Source organism: Chiloscyllium plagiosum, chromosome 9, assembly GCF_004010195.1.
Source record: "Chiloscyllium plagiosum isolate BGI_BamShark_2017 chromosome 9, ASM401019v2, whole genome shotgun sequence".
NCBI lineage: Eukaryota > Metazoa > Chordata > Chondrichthyes > Orectolobiformes > Hemiscylliidae > Chiloscyllium > Chiloscyllium plagiosum.
The window spans coordinates 55,007,408-55,029,233 of record NC_057718.1 but is presented as its reverse complement, the minus strand read 5'-3'; the positions used below and the strand labels follow the sequence as shown (position 1 = coordinate 55,029,233).

At 39.1% G+C, this 21,826-nt stretch overlaps 1 protein-coding gene across 1 annotated transcript in view; it reads right to left on the bottom strand.

Annotated features, from left to right (window-relative positions):
* The window catches only part of LOC122552869, a 98,151-nt gene extending 77,303 nt beyond the window's left edge, over positions 1–20,848 (bottom strand). The window contains exons 1-2 of the mRNA XM_043695954.1: positions 20,581–20,848; positions 2,937–3,117 (exon numbers count right to left, since the gene is read on the bottom strand). Of these exons, the coding sequence (XP_043551889.1) occupies positions 2,937–3,117; positions 20,581–20,774 (375 nt within the window). The 5' untranslated portion in view covers positions 20,775–20,848. The remainder of the gene's footprint in view (positions 1–2,936; positions 3,118–20,580) is intronic.
* Between the last annotated feature and the right edge of the window lie 978 nt (positions 20,849–21,826).

The following is a 21,826-nucleotide window of genomic DNA, read 5'->3' as shown; positions in this document are numbered from 1 at the left end:
CTGTACATCTCTATGACTCTATGACTCTAAGTAAGGGAACATGTGCAAAATAAGATGTGGATGGTAGAATTTTGGAATTATGATTGCTTCTATATGCCAGGAATAGCTAACACAACAATCAATGCTCTTTTACATGGAATGTCCACAGTATTTCCTCGAAGTGCAGAAAATATTTGACAGAGTGGATACTGGATGCGTAAAGGGAATTAGTATGATTATATTCTAGGATTTTTGAGCATGTTGTGTAAATGCTGTCAGAGATGTCCATAATTCACAATAACATGGTTAGGAGTCAGTCCAAGAATATAACACTTGTGCGAGTCTTGGATTTCATTACAAACTTACATCAGTAAAGCTTGAGTGTGTTTTGAATAGCTAAGAGGCAGTGAGAGAGTCACACCCTAATAACCCAGTTCCATTCTACAAATCATGCTGCATAACGAGAGTCAGGATTTTTTTAAAATACAGAATTATTACTTATTTTGAGCTGTTCAGATCAATCAACTAAGAACCATGACAGTGGTTTAATAAGAAATGCAAAAGAAGCACAAGAAACTGATTTTCAGCAGCTAACACTTTCTAAACTGTTTCAGAAAGAATAAAAGTTGAAAGATTCGCTAGATTTTTTATTCTTTTTATTCAGGTGTTCCACATTTATTTTTGCTTGTTACTGTGATTTCCTACTTACACTTTGCAAATGGTGCTTATATTGTCCATTCTTTTTTCTTTTTCTGCTAATGGACATAATTTTGACTATTCAGTATCATGATATTACATGAAAGGAAAAGTATGGTGGAAAATAACTCACTGGCTAATATTCATAGTATTGTACATAGCATTACAGGAAATATCCACCTTTTATATAGCTAATATATCTACCTTAAGATGAGGCAAATGTGTATACTACAATAAAAACTAATTATGCTTTCCTATTAACTAAAGTGCTATAAAGATATGTAAATTATTTAATATCTGTGTATGTATAAACATTTTTGTTCCGGGGCATAGTTTGCAACAAACCCACCTACACAATAATCATGTTCAGATCATGTGTAGACATGAATGTTCTTCAAACTTTCGGTGGTTGTGTAAATACAAGACCTTAATTCCAAACGTATCATCTGTCAAGTCTGTTGCCTAACACATTCAAGTTGCATGTGTCAGCTGTATCCATTCATGCACTCCAGGGCAAAAACAATTCCTGTTAACATTCAACAAGTCATTCTCCAGGATCCAGATATTTTTTCAAAACATTTTTACTCATTTTGAGCTATTTAGATTGATCAGCTGAAAACTGTGACAATTATTTAATGGGAAATACAAAATTTGCATGAAAATAATCAAATGCCCAGCATCAATAAATACTTGTTAAAATTGTTTTTTTTTTAAGTAACAACTTTCTATGGAGTTAACAAGCAACTTTCTGATCTTCCCAGTAGGAATTTAGGAATATATACCAGAGCATTCAAAGTAGTCTCAGCCATAAGATGATAAGATACCAGAGCAGGATTAGACCATTCAGCCCACCAAGTCTGCTCTGCCATTCGATCATGGTTGTGCTTCTCCATTCTCCTGCTTTCTCCCAGTATTCCTTGATCCCCTTACTAATCAAGAACCTATATATCCCTGTTTTATAAGCACTCAATGACTTGACTTCCACAGCCTTCTGCACCCAACAGTTTTCACAGATTCACTACCCTCTGGCTGAAGAAATTCCTTATCTCTGTACTAAAGGGTCAACCTTTCAATCTGAGGCTGTGACATTGGGTCCTAGTCTCTCCCACTAGTTAAAATATCTTCTCCATGTTCACTTTATTCAAGCCTCTCAGTATTCTGTAAGTTTCAATGAGATTCCCCTTCTCATCTTCTGAACTCTACCAACCCAAAGTACTCAAACGCTCCTCATATGACAAGCCATTCATTCCCAGGATCATTCTTGTGAACCTCCTAAGGACCCTCTCCAAGGCCAGTCCATCTTTCCTTAGATTTGGGGCCCAAAGCCGCTCACAATATTCCAAATGCAGTCTGACCAAAGGCTTACACAGCCTCAGCAGTACATCCCTTGAAATGATTGCCAACATTGCATCTGTCTTCATAGCTGCCAACGAAACCTACATTTTAACCTTAAGAGTAACAGGGTTGACAGAAATGCATTGATTTAAGTCTGGAGTTTTTGACAGTTCTTAGCAAGCATTTTGTTAATTCATATTATGAGAATATGTATTTGGAACTGCATTTTGACTTAATTGACTACATCATTTTATATTATGTACCTACAATTTTTCCATTCTGTCAAAACATAGCACAATGCCATTCCAAATTCTGTTTTCCATATCTTAGTCTGCATTAAGTTACAATCACCTATCACCCCGGCTGACCACCCTGGCTCCCAATTCCCATACTATCTTAAATTCAAAATTCCCATTGTGTTGAAATTCATCCATATTTTTGTCCTAACTATTACTATAATCTCCTCCAGCCCTATAAGTCTAGGAAAACTTCTCCATTCATTTAAATCTAACCTCTTTTGCATCTCTCACTTTCTAGACATCTTTGGTAGCCATGGTTCAGCTACTTAGATCCAGAATCTAGAATTCTTGACTTAAATTATCTTACCTTCCTGTCTCCATTTGAAGTTTCTCTCAAACCCATATCATTGAACATACTTTAAATATCTCACAGTTTAGCTTACCATTCACTTTTTTTGATTTCAGCTCCTTAAAATATCATATTTGCTTATCTTATAGATTGTATATAAGACAAATCGTTGTTGTTCAAATCCAACTCAGAATACTTTGAGTTTTTAAAAAATATTTATATAAATTATAAAATAAAATATATAATTGTGTATTATCATTTATGTAAGAATTTTGCTGTATTCAATAATTAATAAAATTAATATGATGCATGCATGAACTAAGATGCATAAGACTTACCTGCTTTGACAATGTATCTTCAGATTCCATATATGCAAATGGCTCATTGATAAATCTTGTATTACTTCTAATGTATCTTGCACAGTGGGGTTGGGGTTTATTACGATTTGGTGATCTTGGACGTTGAGGGAAAGCCTTGATGCCATCATGGACATTAGAGAATATTCCTGAAGTATTTGGGCTGAAACCATGGAGACCAAACAGTTATTTAATTAAATAGTTATAAATACATGTAAAACACCAACATTAATCAAAATAAGCTTTCTTATTTATGTATATTTTATTGCTTTCACTTTGATAGTAATTGCTTTTCTCTTGATTTGTTTCCATACACTACTTACATTCTTTGACAGAGAAGAAAGGAAAATAGCTCGTTGCTAGGCACTCTCTGTAGTGTCTTGAAGGTGCCAATTTGAAAGCAGCATATGGTGCTTGTTAGGGAAGTTTTTTTTACAATATCAGCTCAAATGAGGGACAGGAAAGGAAATTCAGTGGTCAGATTGAATGAACTGGAGATGGGTACCCTACATTATATGAGCTTGAAGGGAGAATGAAAATTTGGGTGAGAAACAAGGGTTTGAGGTGAGGACAGAGTTATAGATCAATGTATGTTTAGATGAGGGAATAAATAGAGACAGCTGAATGAGTGACCTCTAATTTGTTGATTTTAAAAAAAAATGCCTTATGGTTGTTGTTAAAGGTATGGGAGGAAATGGCAAGGACTTAAGGAGATGACTAGCGAGAGAGAATCAGTTAACATAGTTCTCCAGAAAAATGGTGTGGTTTATTTGTAGAGACAGCAGGGTGCAACAGAGACATTCAAGATTTTCCCCCATCTTGAGGCAGGGGAATGGAGGAGTACCAGGCTAGAATATGAAAAGGGGAGTATTGGGAAGTGGAATAGAGATTTTAGTCATGACAAACACTAAGCTAAGAGTCATGATTTGAAGATGCTGGTGTAAGACTGGGGTGTACAAAGTTAAAAATCACACAACACCAGGTTATAGTCTCTCATGTTTAATTGGAAGCACAAGCTTTCGATGCGCTGTTCTTTCATCACCTGATGAAGGAGCAGCGCTCCAAAAACTAGTGCTTCCAATTAAACCTGTTGGACTATAACCTGGTGTTGTGTGATTTTTAACTTTGTAGACCCCAGTCTTACACCAGCATTTTTAAATCATGACTCTTTTCTTAGCTTAGTGTTTGTCATGACTAAAATCTCTATTCCACTTCCCAATACTCCCCTTTTCATATTCTAGCCTGGTACTCCTCCATTCCCCTGCCTCAAGATGGGGGAAAATCTTGAATGTCTCTGTTGCACCCTGCTGTCTCTACAAATAAACAACACCATTTTTCTGGAGAACTAAGTTAACTGATTCTCTGCCTCTAGTCATCTCCTTAAGTCCTTAGTGATTTTTAACTAAGAAGAGAGTCATGAAGCAAAGTAAGATATATACAGATATGTAACAAATGCAGTTGTCTGTCAGCTACGAGGCAGGGAAAAGGCTTCCAGGGAAAGATGCAGAAATAAGTAGAGTTAAAAGAGGATAAGAGGAAATTTATGACTTATCATTCATTCAGACAATGGGAGTAAAGAAACCATGGGAAATGTTGAGGTCAAGACAATGGATGCGAATATAATTAGGAGCATTTAAAGAGAAGTGCACAGGTAGTTGAGATATGGATTGAAATTGCGTAGGATGAGAAATCTTTTTATACAGATTTGGGATGGGGGCGAGAGAAAAAGGGTATCAGAGGTGGATCTTGATGGCATAGAAGAGAATGAGAAGTTCAAAAGAAATGCAGAAGGCAAGTTAAAACAAACTAAGGTCTAGTGACCGAAAGAATAAGAAGAAGACATTAGATGATAGCAAAAGCCAATGTGTGACTCGCTATAAGGGTCACCAAATTACTGTCACAGCTTGCACTGATCAGAAAGTATAAGCAAATTGAAATAAGGTGACATTCTCAAAAAGAAATTTTAATTATAATGAGATCATGGATAGAAGGTGCCTTGTTCAAGAACAACAGACATCCTGGGAGAAAATGTAATACATTACAAATAAAATATGCACTTTCCTAGTAGTAACAGACCAGAATAGCTAAGATAATAATATTCCAGGGGTTTCAGCTTATATCGCAAATCAGTGCTAAGAAATTTAAGTATTTTTGGATGTACTGTCCTTTGGAGGATTAACAACATTAGACCTTGTATGCCTGTTCCAATGGTTCAGATAGATGTTAAAGACTCCTTGTGCTATTTGAAAAAAAGAAAGTTCTTCTAATATCTTGGCTAATACTCCTCTCTCCATCAATATAGTTTTTAAAAAAACTAATTCCTCATCTTCATTTGTGTGATCAAGCTGAGCATGTTATAACTCGCTTATAGCAACAAGCGCTGCAAAATAATTTATTCTGTGCAAAATGATTTATAGTGACTCTGACTGTCATGACAATCAGCTAAATAAATACAAGTCTGATTTTTTTGATGAGAATTCTTACAGTTTTCCAGCCAATCTGCTTTTAAGGTCTTTGAAGATTGATAAGCAAGATGTATATTTTATGGAACTCTACATCATCATTGGCAGACAGTACGCACTCCTCATCAGGCGAACAGAAATCTTCAAACAATTTCTAACAGGTACCCAGCAACCAAAGTAAAACTGATTAATTCCTCATATTTCCAAAGTCAACCTCAAAATCATGAACGAAAAATATATCTATGTTTCAGCTACTGTGCGTGTATATACTTATTAACCAAGCAATGGCAAAACAGTTGCCATGAGTCATGATCATATCATAGTGCAATATTTAGCATCTCTATTAAATACGGGCAGTGAATGTAGGATGCATTATCTAAATCAATTCAAACTTGGCAATTGCTGAATCATGGTACTCAACTGTAACTTGGATTTACAGAACTAGTGAGAGTTCAGCTCCTAGCCATTAAATTTCAATAATCATAAGTACTGAAGCCTGATTCGGTGAGGTGTAGAGAAAGGCATGCCAGAAACAGCACCAGGCCTTGCTGCACTTGTCCGAAACTGCCACACATCTTGCCATAGCCCACATTGTTCAGATCCCTTATAAAATGCACCTGGCTCAGTGTTCCCACATTGAGTGAGGGAAGGAGGTACAGACATCTCTCCTCTGTTGGTGTGTTAGGATCAGCAGGCTATTTGCAAGTTCAGTACATCTGTTAGCATCACTATGGATCTTAACTTGGGCTTTCCTTAGTTGAGATCAATGGGGACAGCTGGAAACTACTTTTGTACTGAATACACTACTAACTATATAGATGGTCAGGCAGAGCTTGAGCCTCAGTGGGCGTTGTTAGCATTTGATCTTACCTCACTGATGATGCAGATTGTCCATTCACATATTTAGTGTATACACAATTTTATGTATAATATACACAATACATAAAACACATTATACAGTGTCCATAAGTGGTAGGGGTCTGGAGTGCACTGCCTGGGAAGGTTGTTGAGTAACCGCACAGCCTTTAAAAAGTACTCAGATGAGCACGTGAAGTGTTAGAAAATTCATGGCTATGGGTTGAATGCTGAAAGTAAGACTAGTGAAGATTTAGTGTATTTTTGGTAGTACAGATTTGATGGGCCGAAAGGCCTTTTTCTGAGCTGTATGATTCTTTGACTCTAAGCAGTCACACTCTCAAATTATTAGCAATTCTTCATTAATTCAGTCTGGTACCTTCAGGACTTTTTAAAAGGTGTTTTGGAACTATGGGAATTATACTCTAAGGACTTTCAAGTCAAAGGACTAGAGTTCCTATTAGTCCACCCCACATTCAGAATGGTACCTTATTCCACAGTTAGATTGATTTTTTAAACAATTTGCAATCTGCAGTGGGACAGCTCTTTGAATAGTGTATTATTGGCCTCCACTGCAGCCAGAAGCACCCATAAATTTCCCATCTGCCCTTCCAACCAATTACCCACCTGCCTCTGCCCTGTCTGCAATTTTATAGTTGATAATTGAAACTCACAATGACCTATTCATCCTTCTCCTATTTGAGGCTATCAAGTTGCCAATTACTAACCAGCCTGGTTGGTTAGCTTGGTTGGACCTGGGAGGGCAAAAGGGGTTGGATGCTTCCATCATAGAACATGGAACAGTACAGCGCAGGAACAGGCCCTTCAATCTACCATGTTTTTATACTCTCTCAGATTATGCAACCACCCTAAAGTCTGCCCACTCACCTCCTCCTTGGGTGTTCTCTCCCTACACCTTTGACCCAGACCTGGGTCCCCTTCTATTCCAATTATGACTCTCTGAATTTAGGAGGTCCTTGGTGGTCCCAGCATTCACCACTGCTCCAAGTGGCACAACTGGAAATACAAAGCTTGGCCAATCAAATGGCTGTTGGTTCTCAGAGACAGGATTCCACGTCTAATAAGATAATGTCTCTCAGGGTGGCACAGTGGTTAGCACTGCTGCCTCACAACACCAGGAACCTAGCCTTGGGCATCTGTCTGTGTAGAATTTGCGCATTCTCCCAGTGTCTATGTGGATTAGCCTGTAAGTGTCCAGAGATGTTAAATGTGGTAAATGTGAGGTCACAGGGATAGGGTGGGTGCTGTTTGGAGGGTTGGCTCATACTTGGGCTAAATGGCCTCCATGTACAGTGTAGGGATTCAATGGATTCTATGATCTTCAGCCAAACCATGTGCAGTAGAGCATTAAAAGGCTGCAGAATTGCAGTGATTGGCAGAGCTGCTACAAAACTGACTTTTTCAGAGGTGGACAAAATGTCCTGTCAGCTGAAAACCCTGACTCTTGGAGATCTAGTTGCTGCACAGTCGAAAAAGTCAGAAAAATGTTCCTAAACAAACAAAGTTATGTTTGTCTACAGATTAAAAACTAATGCAACAACTAACAGAACTTTCTAAGGCAAGAAAAATTGTAATGGAATGGGTACTACATCCTGCTTTCTTGGCCTTTTCCCATTAAACTACTGACTATTCAACATACCTTCCTTACTCCATTATTAGCAGATATTGTTAATGATTATCTCTCCACAGGTACTAACCCCATCGCTTCAAATCTGCCATCATCTGCTGTCTCCTAAAAAATCCGTTGGCCCCACTGCCCTTGGAGACTTTCACTTCATCTCCTGAAATTTGATTTTCTCTCTTTTCAGATGCAGCTGCTTAGCAAATATATGCTCATCATTCCAGATCTGTTTCAATCCTTCCAATCAGACATCACAGTACCAAGCTGATTCTGATCAAAGTCACAAATGACATTCTATTTGATTGTGACAAAGTAAGCTCTCTTTTGTCATCCATCTTAACCTGTCTGCAGCATTTGACATAATTGATCACATTAGCAAAGCACCCCTAAAGTTCATTTCCTCTGTCCTCCAGTTAAGTGGGATTCCATTGTATGGTCCCATACCTATCTATCATATATTCTCAAATAGTTAGATAAGCAGTTGCCAGGACTTTATGTCCCACTTCCAAACTGGCATAACACCCCACCCTCCACCCCCATCCTCACCTCTAACCAACAGGTGGTGGCCTACCTGTTTCTTGTTATATGCTAATTTCTTGGTGATATATTCTGAAAACATAACTTCAGGTTCCACAAGTACACTGACCATACTTAACTCTATTACATTTCTACCTCTTTTGAATCCTCCACAAACTTTAAAATTGGCAGACTGGTTATCAGAGATCCAGAGATAGTTGAAGATTTCCTCGAACAAACACTAAGAAGAGCAAAGTCTTTGTCTTTACTCCTTGACATAAGTTCTGTTCCCTAGCAACCAATTGCACTCTTCTTCCTAGCAACTGTCTGAGATTGAACCATGCCTTCAAACGCTGTTCTCATGACTGATGCACAGATGAGCTTCTTACCACTTAGCTGTCCTTACGTAAGGCTGTCTTTTTCCACCTCATTAACATCAGCCAACTCCACCCTGTATCAGTTTATGTGATGCGGATACTCTCAGAGATAGCTTTGTTTGCCTTTTCTAATTAATTCCTGGTCAGTCTTCCATCTTCCACTTGCTATAAATTATGTGCCACCAATATTCCACTACCCGTATCTAACTCACACTGAATTCTATTAATTTATCGCTCCTGCATGATACATTGTCTCCCCTGTTGAGCATCAATTTGTTTTTAAAATGGTCATCCTCATATTTAAATTACTTCTTGGCCTCACTCCTTGCTATATCGATAACCTCAGCCAGCTCCATAACCCTGTGAGATAGGGTTTCCAATTTTGGTATCTAATACATTCTTGCACCACCATGGCAGCCACATCAACTGTTTGCCAAGGAGCAAAGCTTTGGAGTTCCCTCCTGAATCCTTTCCAACTCTCTTTCCTTTTTTAATACACTTTTAAAACCTACTTCTTTAACCAATCTTTTGGACAATTTCCCTAATATCCTGTTATGCAGACTGATATCAAATTCTGTTTGACAATGTTCCTGTAAAATATCCTGGGAAGCTTTACGAAGTAAGAGTGCTAAATAAATATAACTTGTTGTAAACGAAAATGCAGTTACTCTGGAATGCTGGCAGGGGATGACAGTAGCTGGTGTGGGGGCTTCCAGCACTGACAACAGTAAAGATTAAAAGATTCACTTCCATGAAAGCAGATATTGAACCACCACAATGTTGGAATCGATTACATAAATTTTCACCAGTACAATACCTGGATGATGCATTATTTCATACTGACAAGATCAATAAGTATGCATTAGCATTACGGTTGATACTCCTTAAGGTAATAGAATATGCTTCCAATACATATCTTTTTCTTCCTGTGGACTACTGCAATATATCTCTCACAATCAACAAGGACAACTGTATGAAGATGTGTAACATTAGATCTTAACACACACAACCCAAAGATCATAGAGCATGGTTTATTTATTTTACTCACATCCGATCATTTCAACAAAGTAGGAAATGTATACACGGAAGGCACAGTATATACATGGGATTAAGCCTGCGTATGTTTTTTTACATTTGGTTGAGAAAATCCTTTCTGTGTCTGATCCATCTCCCCATGAGCCTTGCTTCCATTAAAGACACCCTTTTGTCCAGAGAGGGTTAGTTTAACTGTTCCAGCTCTCTGTCTGGTTCACTCCCTGACCATTCCTCACATTCACTTTCCTGCCTTTCACTCCTCCTCCTAGGAGCGTGTGTGTGTCTGTGAGAATGTGTGTGTGTCTGTGAGTGTGCGTCTGTGTGTAGTGCAGTGGAGTCACCTGTAGTGTGACATGAACCCAAGGTCCCGGTTGAGGCCATCCCCATGGGGACCGAACTTGGCTATCAGCCTCAGCTCGGCCACTTCCACACACACACAGACACAGACACACACAGACACAGACACACACACAAGCTCCTACATGCACACACACACTCCTACAGATTCATACGCACATGCAGACCTTCTGTCATACACAAGCTCTCTCTCATATGCCCACATATACACTCACATGCACACACGCACTCTCTCACAGTCACTCATAAGCTCCGACCACACACACACACACACACATTTGTGGGGTGAATTTATACTGGCAGAATTACATTTCATTTTGCTCAAAAACTGCACGAATCCATGTAAGATTCTGTAAATCCATTTTTAAGATTAGAATCAGTCTAAACATTGTGGCACAGACAGTCTCACACAGGGCAGCTTACACCTTAAATGCATTGTCTGGGCTGACATGACACTGATTGTTAAAAGTTCACTTGAGAATGAAACTTTAAAAAAGCTCTGTGATTTACATATGAAAGAACTGAAACCAACATGTTCTTTCTAAAAGATGAGAGACTTAACAAACAATCCAGCTCTTTTTCAATATATAATTTCAGTTACATCACACTGTAAACTTTTGCTATAAATTCTGTGTTTTACAATCTTACACTCCACAACCACCTGATGAAGGAGCAGCACTCCAAAAGCTAGTGCTTCCAAATAAACCTGCTGGACTATAACCTGGTGTTGTGTGATGTTTAACTTTGTACACCCTAGTCCAACACTGGTATCGCCAAATCATTAACATAGACAAGGGTTTTGCTCCCACAGGTCTCTATGGCAAGGAATTCTGAAGACTCATAATTGTCTGACAGAAGTAATTCCTCCTCATCTCAGTGTTACATTGGCGCTCCTTTATTCTGAGACTATGCCCTCTAGTCCTAGAAGGGAAACATCTTCTCAGTATTTACTCTGCCAAGCCACTTAAGAACCTCTCATTCTTCTAAATTCCAACAAGTCGCATCCCAATGTATTCAACCTTTGCTCATAGGACAATCCCTCTATACTGGTGATCAGTCTTCCAATTGTTTAATGCCTTTTTTTCTCAGTACTTCTCTCTCCATCCTCTTGGATACCATTTCAAACACCTGACTGAGCCTCATGTGATGCTTGGCTATCCACACACTGACCTGATCATCTCCATCAGAAGACGTGATTCATGCCAGGAAATGATCCAAGAGATGGGCTGGGACATGTCTAAAGAAAAGGTTGTGGGGAGAATAGTCCATGGATGAGTGCAGAGTGCTATTAGAAAATGAATCGAGATCCAGAATATACTTAAGCCATTTCCATTTATTCATCGCAGGCAAGGTGTGCAGACAATCATGCAAAGAATGATTGAATTGTTCACAATGTCATTACTCTCTGGATGATAGACAGTGGTGTGGCTCATGGCACTGCCATTAACTTGCAAAGGTCTTGTCGGATTTTGTTCCCAAATCATTGTAATATTGACATGGAAGAATGAATTGGACAAATCCATCCTGCACTATCACTCTGACTATAGCTGAGGCCTTTACGTCAAAGGTGGAAAAGGTCTGCATGAACTAGATGAAATCATCTCCGAGTACAAGAACGTGTTCAGTCCCATTACTACTAGGGTTATGCTCAATAAAATTGTTTGCAAGGATCTCCTGAGATTTCTTGGTGACCAGGTGTCCCATTTTGGCCAAATTTGACAGTAATTATCAACATCAGCAGTCACCCTGGGCCAGTAGCATGACTCTCCGATCAGCACAATCTGCTTTTCTGATGTTTGGATTGTTGCTTGAGCATGGCTTGCTCCGAAAACCTGAGACTTGAGGATGGTGGAGGCTGGTACAATTGCAACATTTAAGAGACATTTGGATGGGTATATGAATAGGAAGGGTTTGGAGGGATATGGGTCGGGTGCTGGCAGGTGGGATTAGATTGGGTTGGGATATCTGGTCGGCATGAATGGGTTGAACCGAAGGGTCTGTTTCCATGCTGTACATTTCTATGACTCTATGACTCTATGTTAAGAAAGATGAGTTGCTTCATCTCTCTATCTTTATAATGAACCTGCTGACAGAGGACTCCATTCTCCTCCCAGATCTTCTTCCAGCATCTCAAATGTTACTGTACCTTTTTGGACTCCTTCATCATCTAGTACTATGTTGGTGGATGGTGTGCTTTCCAATAATAGTGCTGTCTATTGATGCCCATGTTAATCAGCTGAAGCTGCCTGAGTTCTTCTTTCAAGATACCTGTATATGATAAAGGTGAAACCATATCTGGGGCTACTTGTCTGACCAGGTTCAAATTTCACTCATAAGTGCAGGTGATACTCCAAATAAGGGCATCAGTATTTGCATTACTTTTGCCTGACCTGTCCCAGATTTAGAATCAAAATTGAGTGAGTCCAGCAGCCTATTGCGTCTCTACTGCTTCAACTGTGGTAGCTGTTTGAAAGTAACTGAATGGGTTGTTGCCTGTAAACATTTCAAAGTCTGCACCGATCAGAACGTCTCTAAATTTCGAGGAACTAACCCACCTCAAAGCTAGCAGTTCAAGTGTAATACTGGAGTAATTCTCCATATTCCTTCTGTTTGGCTTGAGATTCCAACTGACATAGCTATAACCACTTTTTTCTGCCTTAAGCCTGTGATAGCACTGTTCCTAAGCTGAGGAAACTGGTGTCACTTTCCAATGTGAAAGAGAGATGGAAATCTGAGAGCCATGGATGGGCGATGAGACAAGCTTCTGTTTGTGGGTGCGGAAGGAGTCTTCACATTCTGGGGTACAACTCCCTGTGATGCATCACACATCGTTCATCTTTTCCCATACAGTCTTTTACCCTTCTCTGATTTTTCTCAGCAGGTCATGGAGTGAGGCAGACATTGTGTGTATTCTTGCCCAAATCTCTTTTAGTCACCAAATAGACCAAGGAACCAATGCAGATCCTTCCCCATCTTGGGCTGGGGCTAATCCTCTACCAGTTGAACGTTCTCACCATCAGGAGCAATGATTTCCTTGATGATGAACTGCCCAAAGTAGTTACGGTGTCGTATCATGCAAGGGCCTCAAATATTGAAGTAGAGATGTATATATCATCCAAATAACTGAAAATGAAGATCACAAAAAGCTTTACCCATTACACACTTGAAAGTGGCAGGGATAATACAGAGCCCATGTGGCATTCTTGTGTAGTCATAAAGTCCCCCAGTGTCTGCTTGGAATTCCATCACTTCAATATCTTCTTCAACAATGTGTAGTTGGTTATAAACTGTGAGCCAAATCAACACTGCAGATACTATGGACCTTTGAGAACTTGCAATGTTTTCTCAATTCCTGTTAAAGGATAAGCATGGGTCTTTCCATTAATGCCCAGAAGTTAACTCAGCTCCTCAGCTTTCTGACTCATTTCTTTCCAAGGAATGTGGATGATGGTTCTGGGCTTGATGACTCTTGGATGATAACTTGCTTCAAAGACTTCTCCAAATGATCTGGCGATAAGGAATCTTTACTGGACAGTCACCTTTCATCACCATCATGTGGCTCACCAAGTCACAATACGCAATGTCATCATCATCATCTTTATTGAAAGTTGTCCTGAACTTAGTAGAAGTAGAAAAAAGCTGCTTCCTCTGCATATCCTCCAATTTGCCAATGTCCATTTTTGAAATTAGGTTAGAAATGCCTTTTCCAGTCAGTCCATTATCCACAACAGTGACAAGTCTAACTCACCTACGGTGTACTTGGATGGCGGTAAACATCAATGTCACTGAAATTGGCATCTGCATGTGTATCCTACCCTTTTCCCTGACAATGATGAGTATGATCTCTACCACATGTAACATATAATCCTCAGGAAAAACCTGATATCAACTAGTTGGAGATAGCTGGCATGCATCTTTAAGAACAATGACAGATGCAGTTCATTTGCCAAATTCCACGCTTACTGTAAAGCACATTCCTATCACTCTACATACGAGTCAACCTCTTCCTGGAGGAACTTGTTTCCCCAACCAGTTCCCTCCAACCAAATAGTTGAACATCTGACTTACCATGGTGAGAGGACAGCAAAGATTGGACCTGTGCTTTATTACTATTAAGCCTCCTCAACTTAATTTGGAGGTTCCCATTTAGTCACTACTTTCACGAGGTGATCCTTCAGAAGTGCCAAATCATCAGGTTTTAGATTAGATTAGATTAGATTACAGTGTGGAAACAGGCCCTTCGGCCCAACAAGTCCACACCGACCCGCCGAAGCGAAACCCACCCATACCCCTACATTTACCCCTTACCTAACACTACGGGCAATTTAGTATGGCCAATTCACCTAACCTGCACATCTTTTGGACTGTGGGAGGAAACCGGAGCACCCGGAGGAAACCCACGCAGACACGGGGAGAATGTGCAAACTCCACACAGTCAGTCGCCTGAGTCGGGAATTGAACCCGGGTCTCTGGCGCTGCGAGGCAGCAGTGCTAACCACTGTGCCACCGTGCTGCCCTAAGACCGTGTTTGTGGTCTTCCCCATAATCTGTCCAGCTTCCCACTCCAATGGACAGAATATCCAGGGATACAGGAATACTACTTCCTTCCTCTGCAGTGCCAAAGGAATGGAGATGGAAGGGTCCTGAAGGTCCAATTTTGTCTGCTGAGCTTTGAATTATGCCAGAGCAGCTTCAGCTTCCTGCGTGGAAATTGCCACTTTCAAATCCCGCACCATCTGTTCCATCTCAAATAGGTACCTTTCAACCTCATCTCCTATGACTTGATAGTTATGCTATGGACTCCTGTTGATTACGCCATGAGATTTGAACACACAGACAGCCCAAAAGAACATAAAGCAGGGATCTTTATTCCTCTGATATTGGGTCAGTACAAATATGAGACAAATTAAAGTCAAACATGGAAGACACAGTATTCACTTGGAATTAAGCCTTTTTTTTTACATCCAGTTGAGGAAATTCTTTGTCTGTCTGATCCTTCTCCCAGTGAGGTCTCTGGCCCCAAAGAAACCCTTTCCTCCAGACAGGATCCATTTGTCTGCCCCAGCAGCCCTCTGTCACCACTGCCATCTGTTCCTGAAAGCTCTGTTACAGATTGAAGCCCCTGCACTAACAAATACAGTAGTACTCAGAATCACCATATGTATGATAACTGAGCACACAGAAACTAACAACTTGTCTCTCAAGTCATTTTGGAAGTCCTATTCAAAGTCGCAAATTTTACAGAACCTTGTCTACAGTAGACTCACAGATGGTTAAGAGGCTTCTTTTCAAACAGTGAATGTTGGAATAATGCTTGCAATTCCTTAAATTAATGATGCTATAGTATACCATTGCTAAAGTTTCAAAGTCTAGGAATCTCACTCTCAATATCATCAAATTGTGGTTAGAATAGACTGGTGAATATGCAAATCAATTGAGTTGATAGAGTAGCAATTGTACAAAATTATTGTTCCTTTCTCCAAAATTTTCCTGTGATTGGTGCTTCAGTTATTTTTTTTCAATACAAGTGAACACATTTCCTGTACAAACAATTCATTACCAAGCAAGTAATGACTGCTGTTCCTCAGGGGAGAAATTAAATTTCACAATCAAATAGGCCATGAAAAGAGAAAGCACAGTTAAGAAACATGGAAGATAAAGAAATAAAGAAAAAGAAATGAAGAAACAGGAAAGTAAAGACTGAAATGAATAGTAAAAGGAGAACAACAGATTGACGTCTGATTAATCATGATACAGGTGTAACTCTACACTTTTAGCCATGTTTCTGCCTGGACATAGGGCACTCATGACACAGTAGCAGTGTCCATAACTCTGAGCTAGGAGGCCTGCTTCACAGGTGTGTAATAACATCTCTGAACATTGATTAAAATTAACTGGGACTGAAAATTGTACTTCTACAATTCATCACAATTTGACTGCTATGACCTCTGTGACTACAGACCAAAGAGTCACTCCTATCCCATTGGTATACTGCATCACATGTACCTCCTGGAAGGTCTGCACCTCTCAAAGCAAGGTGTTCCTATAATACGTATACATATAGGGCTGGTACCCTTTCACTGGTGTAAGATCATTTTCTCCATTCCCTCAATCTACATGTTCATTGTTCTAATACATCTACGTTGTTCTAATAGTATGATTACTCTGGTACAGGGGCATGTGCCATGTTCTTTCTTCTGAAGCAAAACCTTTTCCATTTAATGCTGCAGTTAAAGTCTGATGAATGATGATAAAGAATGTCAGTTTGAAATTCCAAATGTTCAGCATGATTTAAATTAATTGGACTGGCATTTCTCCCATTAAACTTGACTGAATTAGTTGCTCGTTTTATTCGTCATTTTTTTAAAAACATCTTTTCATTTTTTTCCCAGACCTATAATGTGAATCATTGGTTATATTCAAAGGCTGACTAATAGTCTGAAGAAACACAATGTGAACTTTCCTTGATGGTTGCAATGATTTTGATATAGTCAATAAGACAGTTAGTCCTACACAGAAGAACAACTTTATCAGCTCCCACTATTCATACAATGATAGAAGGGCCATCCACCTAACATGACCATCTCACTGGAATTCAGAATTCAGAGCCATCTGTTCAGTCTGACTCTATCAAAGTGTGCCAAATATACTAATACTAGATTACAAATAGTACTCAATTATGACTGACAATCTATTATAGCTCTTATCACTAAACAGCATCCAGAAAAATTAGTTGTCTGTTATATTTGGACAACTTCCTCACAAGCTGTTCTTTCCACAATTGGTTTTATGGGCCAATGGTTAATGGTTTGGCAATTCACTTCAATATGATTAAGCAGTTTGTCAGAATCTCTCAACAAATGAAATGCTAATAGAGTGGAGAGGTCACAAATACAACAGTCAATTACAAGAAGCATTTTTGCATTCTGGGAGATTGTACAATTGGCGTTCAATTCAAAATGTTATGCTTCTCTTAACCAAAGCAATGTATAAATGGGGCAAAATGTATTTCATCAAGATGCCTTTCTAATTGATTTTTATTGTAACTTCAAAATGATTCTTATTAGAGAATGTAATGGATACGTTATTCCTTGACAATGTCGTTGACATCATTTTCTGATAAAACACAGTACAAAATTTACATAGGCTTCAACTGAAGTGATTTATAGGTTTTAGCTCTTATTTTCGAGCCAATTTATATGAAGAGTATTTCCCCGAAACGGTGCTGAGTTCAAATCAGTCAATTGCACATACACGTCCGTTCTAAGGAAGGGTCACTGGACCCGAAATGTGAACTATGAATTTTCTTCACAAATGCTGCCAGACCTGCTAAGCTTTTCCAGCAACTTCCGTTTTTGCCACAAACATTTTATCTTGGGTCTGTATGATTTTTGGAAATCAAAGTTGAAGGCAAGTCAAAGGTAAAGTCGCTATGGTCCAACCAAACTACTGGAGAGAGATAACTGGTGGTGGTTAGAAGTGAGGGTCATCATGCCTCAGATGAGGGAATAGGTTGGAAAGGAAAGTCCTTCATAGTAAACACATTAAAGATGAGATAAAAGATGAGTCAATCATCAACTATTCAATGGCTGGATCACCAACTTATTTTCCTGTTTCTCATGTTCTTATGCATCTGATCTGCACCAACAATATATACTTTTTGCACTTAGGAACAGGTGATAACATTGTAAAGTTTAGGATATTTTAGGATATAAATTAGATTGGTCATATAGAGTCATAGAGATGTATGGCACAGAAATACACCCTTCAGTCCAACTCGTCCATGCCAACTGATATTCTAACCTAATCTAGTCCCATTTGCTAGCACTTGGCCCATGTCTCTCTGAACCCTTCCTATTCGTATACCCATCCAAATGCCTTTTAAATGATGTAATTGTACTACCTTCCACCACTTCCTTTGGCAGCACATTCCATACACGCACCTCTCCATGAAAAAGTTGCCCCCTCTGAACCCTTCCTATTCGTATACCCATCCAAATGCCTTTTAAATGATGTAATTGTACTACCTTCCACCACTTCCTCTGGCAGCACATTCCATACACACACCTCTCCATGAAAAAGTTGCCCCTTAGGTCCCTTTTAAACTTTTCCCCTCTCATCTTAAAGCTATGCCCTCTAGTTCTGGACTCTCTCATTCAGGGAATAGACCTTGTCTATTTACCCTTTCTATGCTCCTCACGATTTTATAAACCTTTATAATGTCACCCCTCAGCCTCCAATGCTCTAGGTAAAACAGCTCCAGTCTATACAGCCTCTTCCTATAGCTCAAATCCTCCAACCCTGGCAACATCCTTGTAAATCTTTTCTGAACCCTTTCAAGTTTCATAACATCCTTCCATAGGAGGGAGACCAGAATTGCCCAAAATATTCCAAAATATTCCTAACCAGTGTCCTGTATAGCCGCAACATGACCTCCCAGCTCCTATCCTCAATGCTCTGATCAATAAAGGAAAGTGTACCAAATGTCTTCTTCACTATCCTTTCTACCTGTGAATCCACTTTCAAGGAACTATGAACTTGCACTCCAAGATCTCTTTGTTCAGCAACACTCCTAGGATCTTACCATTAAGTGTATAAGTCCTGCTCTGATTTGTCTTTCCAAAATGCAGCACCTCATATTTATCTAAATGAATTTCCATCCACCATCCCTCAACCCATTGGCCCATCTGATCAAGATATCATTGTAATCTGAAATACCTTCTTTGCTGTCCACTACACCTTCTATTTTGGTGTCATCTGCAAACTTACTAACCATACCTTCTATGTTCACGTTCAAATCATTTATATAAATGACAAAAAGCAGTGAACCCAGCAGCTATCCTTCTGGCACACCACTGGTCAAAGGCCTCCAGTCTGAAAAGCAAATCTCCACGCTGACCCTCTGTCTTCTAACTTCAACCCAGTTCTGTATCCAAATGGCTAGTTCTCCCTGTGTTCCATGAGATCTAACCTTACTAACTGGTCGACCATGAGGAACCTTGTCGAATGTCTTACTGAAGTCCATACAGATCACGCCCACTGCTCTGACCTCATCAATCCTCCTTGTTACTTCTTCAAAAACCTCAATCAAGTTTGTGAGACATGACTTCCTATGCACAAAGCCATAGGACTCTCCCTAATCAGTCCTTGCCTTTCCAAATGCATGTCCCTCAGGATTCCCTCCAACAACTTGCCCACCATTTTGTCAGGCTCACTGGTCTATAGCTTGGATCCTGTGAATATTTGATAGACTAGTTGATGATTGTAAGCAAATACTCATAGGTCCATATTCACGCTATATTTTGCAAAATATAATTAATTATGCTTTAAGTGGAGCACATACATTTTTATCTGACTTTTATTCCAAGTTTAAATATTTGTCATTTGGTGAAAAACAATTAAATCAGCATTATGATCACTTCAATTTTTTTTGCTAGACCGATATAATTATTTTCCAGAAAATTACTTAACTTTATGTAAGCTACAAGAAATGTTTTAAGTGTAACATGGGGAGGATCTTACATTAGTTTTAGTGAGACCACTTAAAGACACAGCTCTTCTCTCAAAGTCGCCTTTTTAACAATTCAACTTGATCATTGTCAATTGCAGACTTGCTGTGTGCAACAGAATTAGAAAAACGATTATCATAATCTATGAGAATTGGAGCCGCGATACGGCATATGGCTAAATGGAAAGTCTGCTCTACAGAAACTGACCTGCTACTTGGCAAATTAGAAGTATCTTCAATAAATATTCAAATAAATAAACTTCTGGAGCCAAGGCAAACCTCTGACTTTAAAATATATTACTAATCATATTTCTACACCATGGTCAGCGTTTAGATAGCGTATGATCATTCCTCAAAATTGTCAGTACCTAGTTTTCCAATTAAAATCAAAAGTACACACTACCGTATAATGTATTTGAGGTACAAAGTTATTATTGGTATTGGTGATGGGTTTAATCACCGTTTAGGTGAATCCTAGTGTCAACATTTTTACGTAATAATCAGAGTAAAACTTATTTTAAAAATCCTTTCAGAGGGCTGCTATTTTTTAAGAGTATTTGCACGTACAATAGTTCTTACTTGTGAGCGCACGGCCTAATTAGTTAAATTGCATCCCAGGACGTCTCTTGCGTGAAAAGAATGCCTGATCGTGCCTCAGCATAAATATAATTATTGTGTTCCGTTCCCAAATAAATAAGGTGGAGCGATTTTTGTTTGCATTAGGCCTGGAGTTTGTTGGTGGTCTGACTATTCCCTTTTGATTTTCGTCGAGAAATATGCCAAGGAACTGCAGCACAGAGAGGACATTGTTCTTCATTTTAATTTGTCTTGGTGAGTTTCGAGTTGGTTGGAATGCTGTTAAGATTATACTTACTAAAACCGGCTGGTGACCATTTGTTCGATGAAAACTCGCTCCTTTGGAGCCTGCTGCATTTTGGTGGAGGCAGTGATAACAGAGATATTGAGCTTTACCTGAAGCCTGCTCGTAAGGACTGTTTTGTCAAAGTGCACCTGGAGATCGTCATGTTGCCTGTCAGTTGCTAGGTTACACACGCGCGTCTCTAACATGGCAACAGGCAGGTCGCTGCAAGGAGCGTTCCAACAACTTGAGACATTTTGTTTTCCGCTATTGTAAGAGAGTTCTTTCAGATGAATTTAACCTGCAAACCTAACACATGATGATGAAGGCCGATAGACGGCACTATACATACATACATATATATATATATATATACATATTCAGCTATGGCGAACTTTGCATCTTCATCTTTAATTTGCACTAGATATAAGTGAAACCAGTTTTGTTCGACTTTCCTTCTCATCATCTAGTTCCGCAGAGTCATAACAGAACGTGAGAAGGAAGCTTGACATTTAAAGCTATAGACAATACATCCTTTTTCACGCCATAAGAATTGACTCCACCTAAATCATTGCATTTCTAAAGAGCATAGGGCTTTTGGTTTCAAATAGTCTGCGGCATACCAAATTCGGATAACAGTAATGTTCTTATAAGAGCAGTATACAAACATCTCTCTACAATGTCCCACCTCCCTCTTTGCTACTCAGAACAGGCTTTCTAGGTTGAAGGTTTGAGAACCACGAGAGAACAGGAGATTGGACACAGCTCATGACGTGCAGGACTGAACAAAAATAATTGAAAAAAATACATTCTCAAATTAACTCAGATATGCTTCAGTGAGGCTTCAGAACAGAATGTTAGAAGATCCTGCCCAGATCAAGAGATGTACAAATAAAATTTCACACCACTTTTCTTTTCTTTCTACAAATCATACTTTATATTGCCATATTTTTGTGTCAATCTTTCCATTACAAAAATCTATAAACACATTTTAAATGCAAATGATCTTTGTAAACTTCTTTTGTTATAATTACACACCCCTGCCAGTATTATTGGTGAAAACTTGTCTATTTACCTGCTGTTAAAATATTTGGCGTGTTTCCACCTAATACAAATACTGTAAGGTCTGAGAATATCAAAATAAGCACACGTCTATACCTTTAAACAGTTGGGGGGGAAATAGTGTTTGCTCAGGTTAGTTTTTGGTTCAGCAACACTATTGTGTCTAATATGTTTCTAACTGGGAAAATCCAGGCAAGTC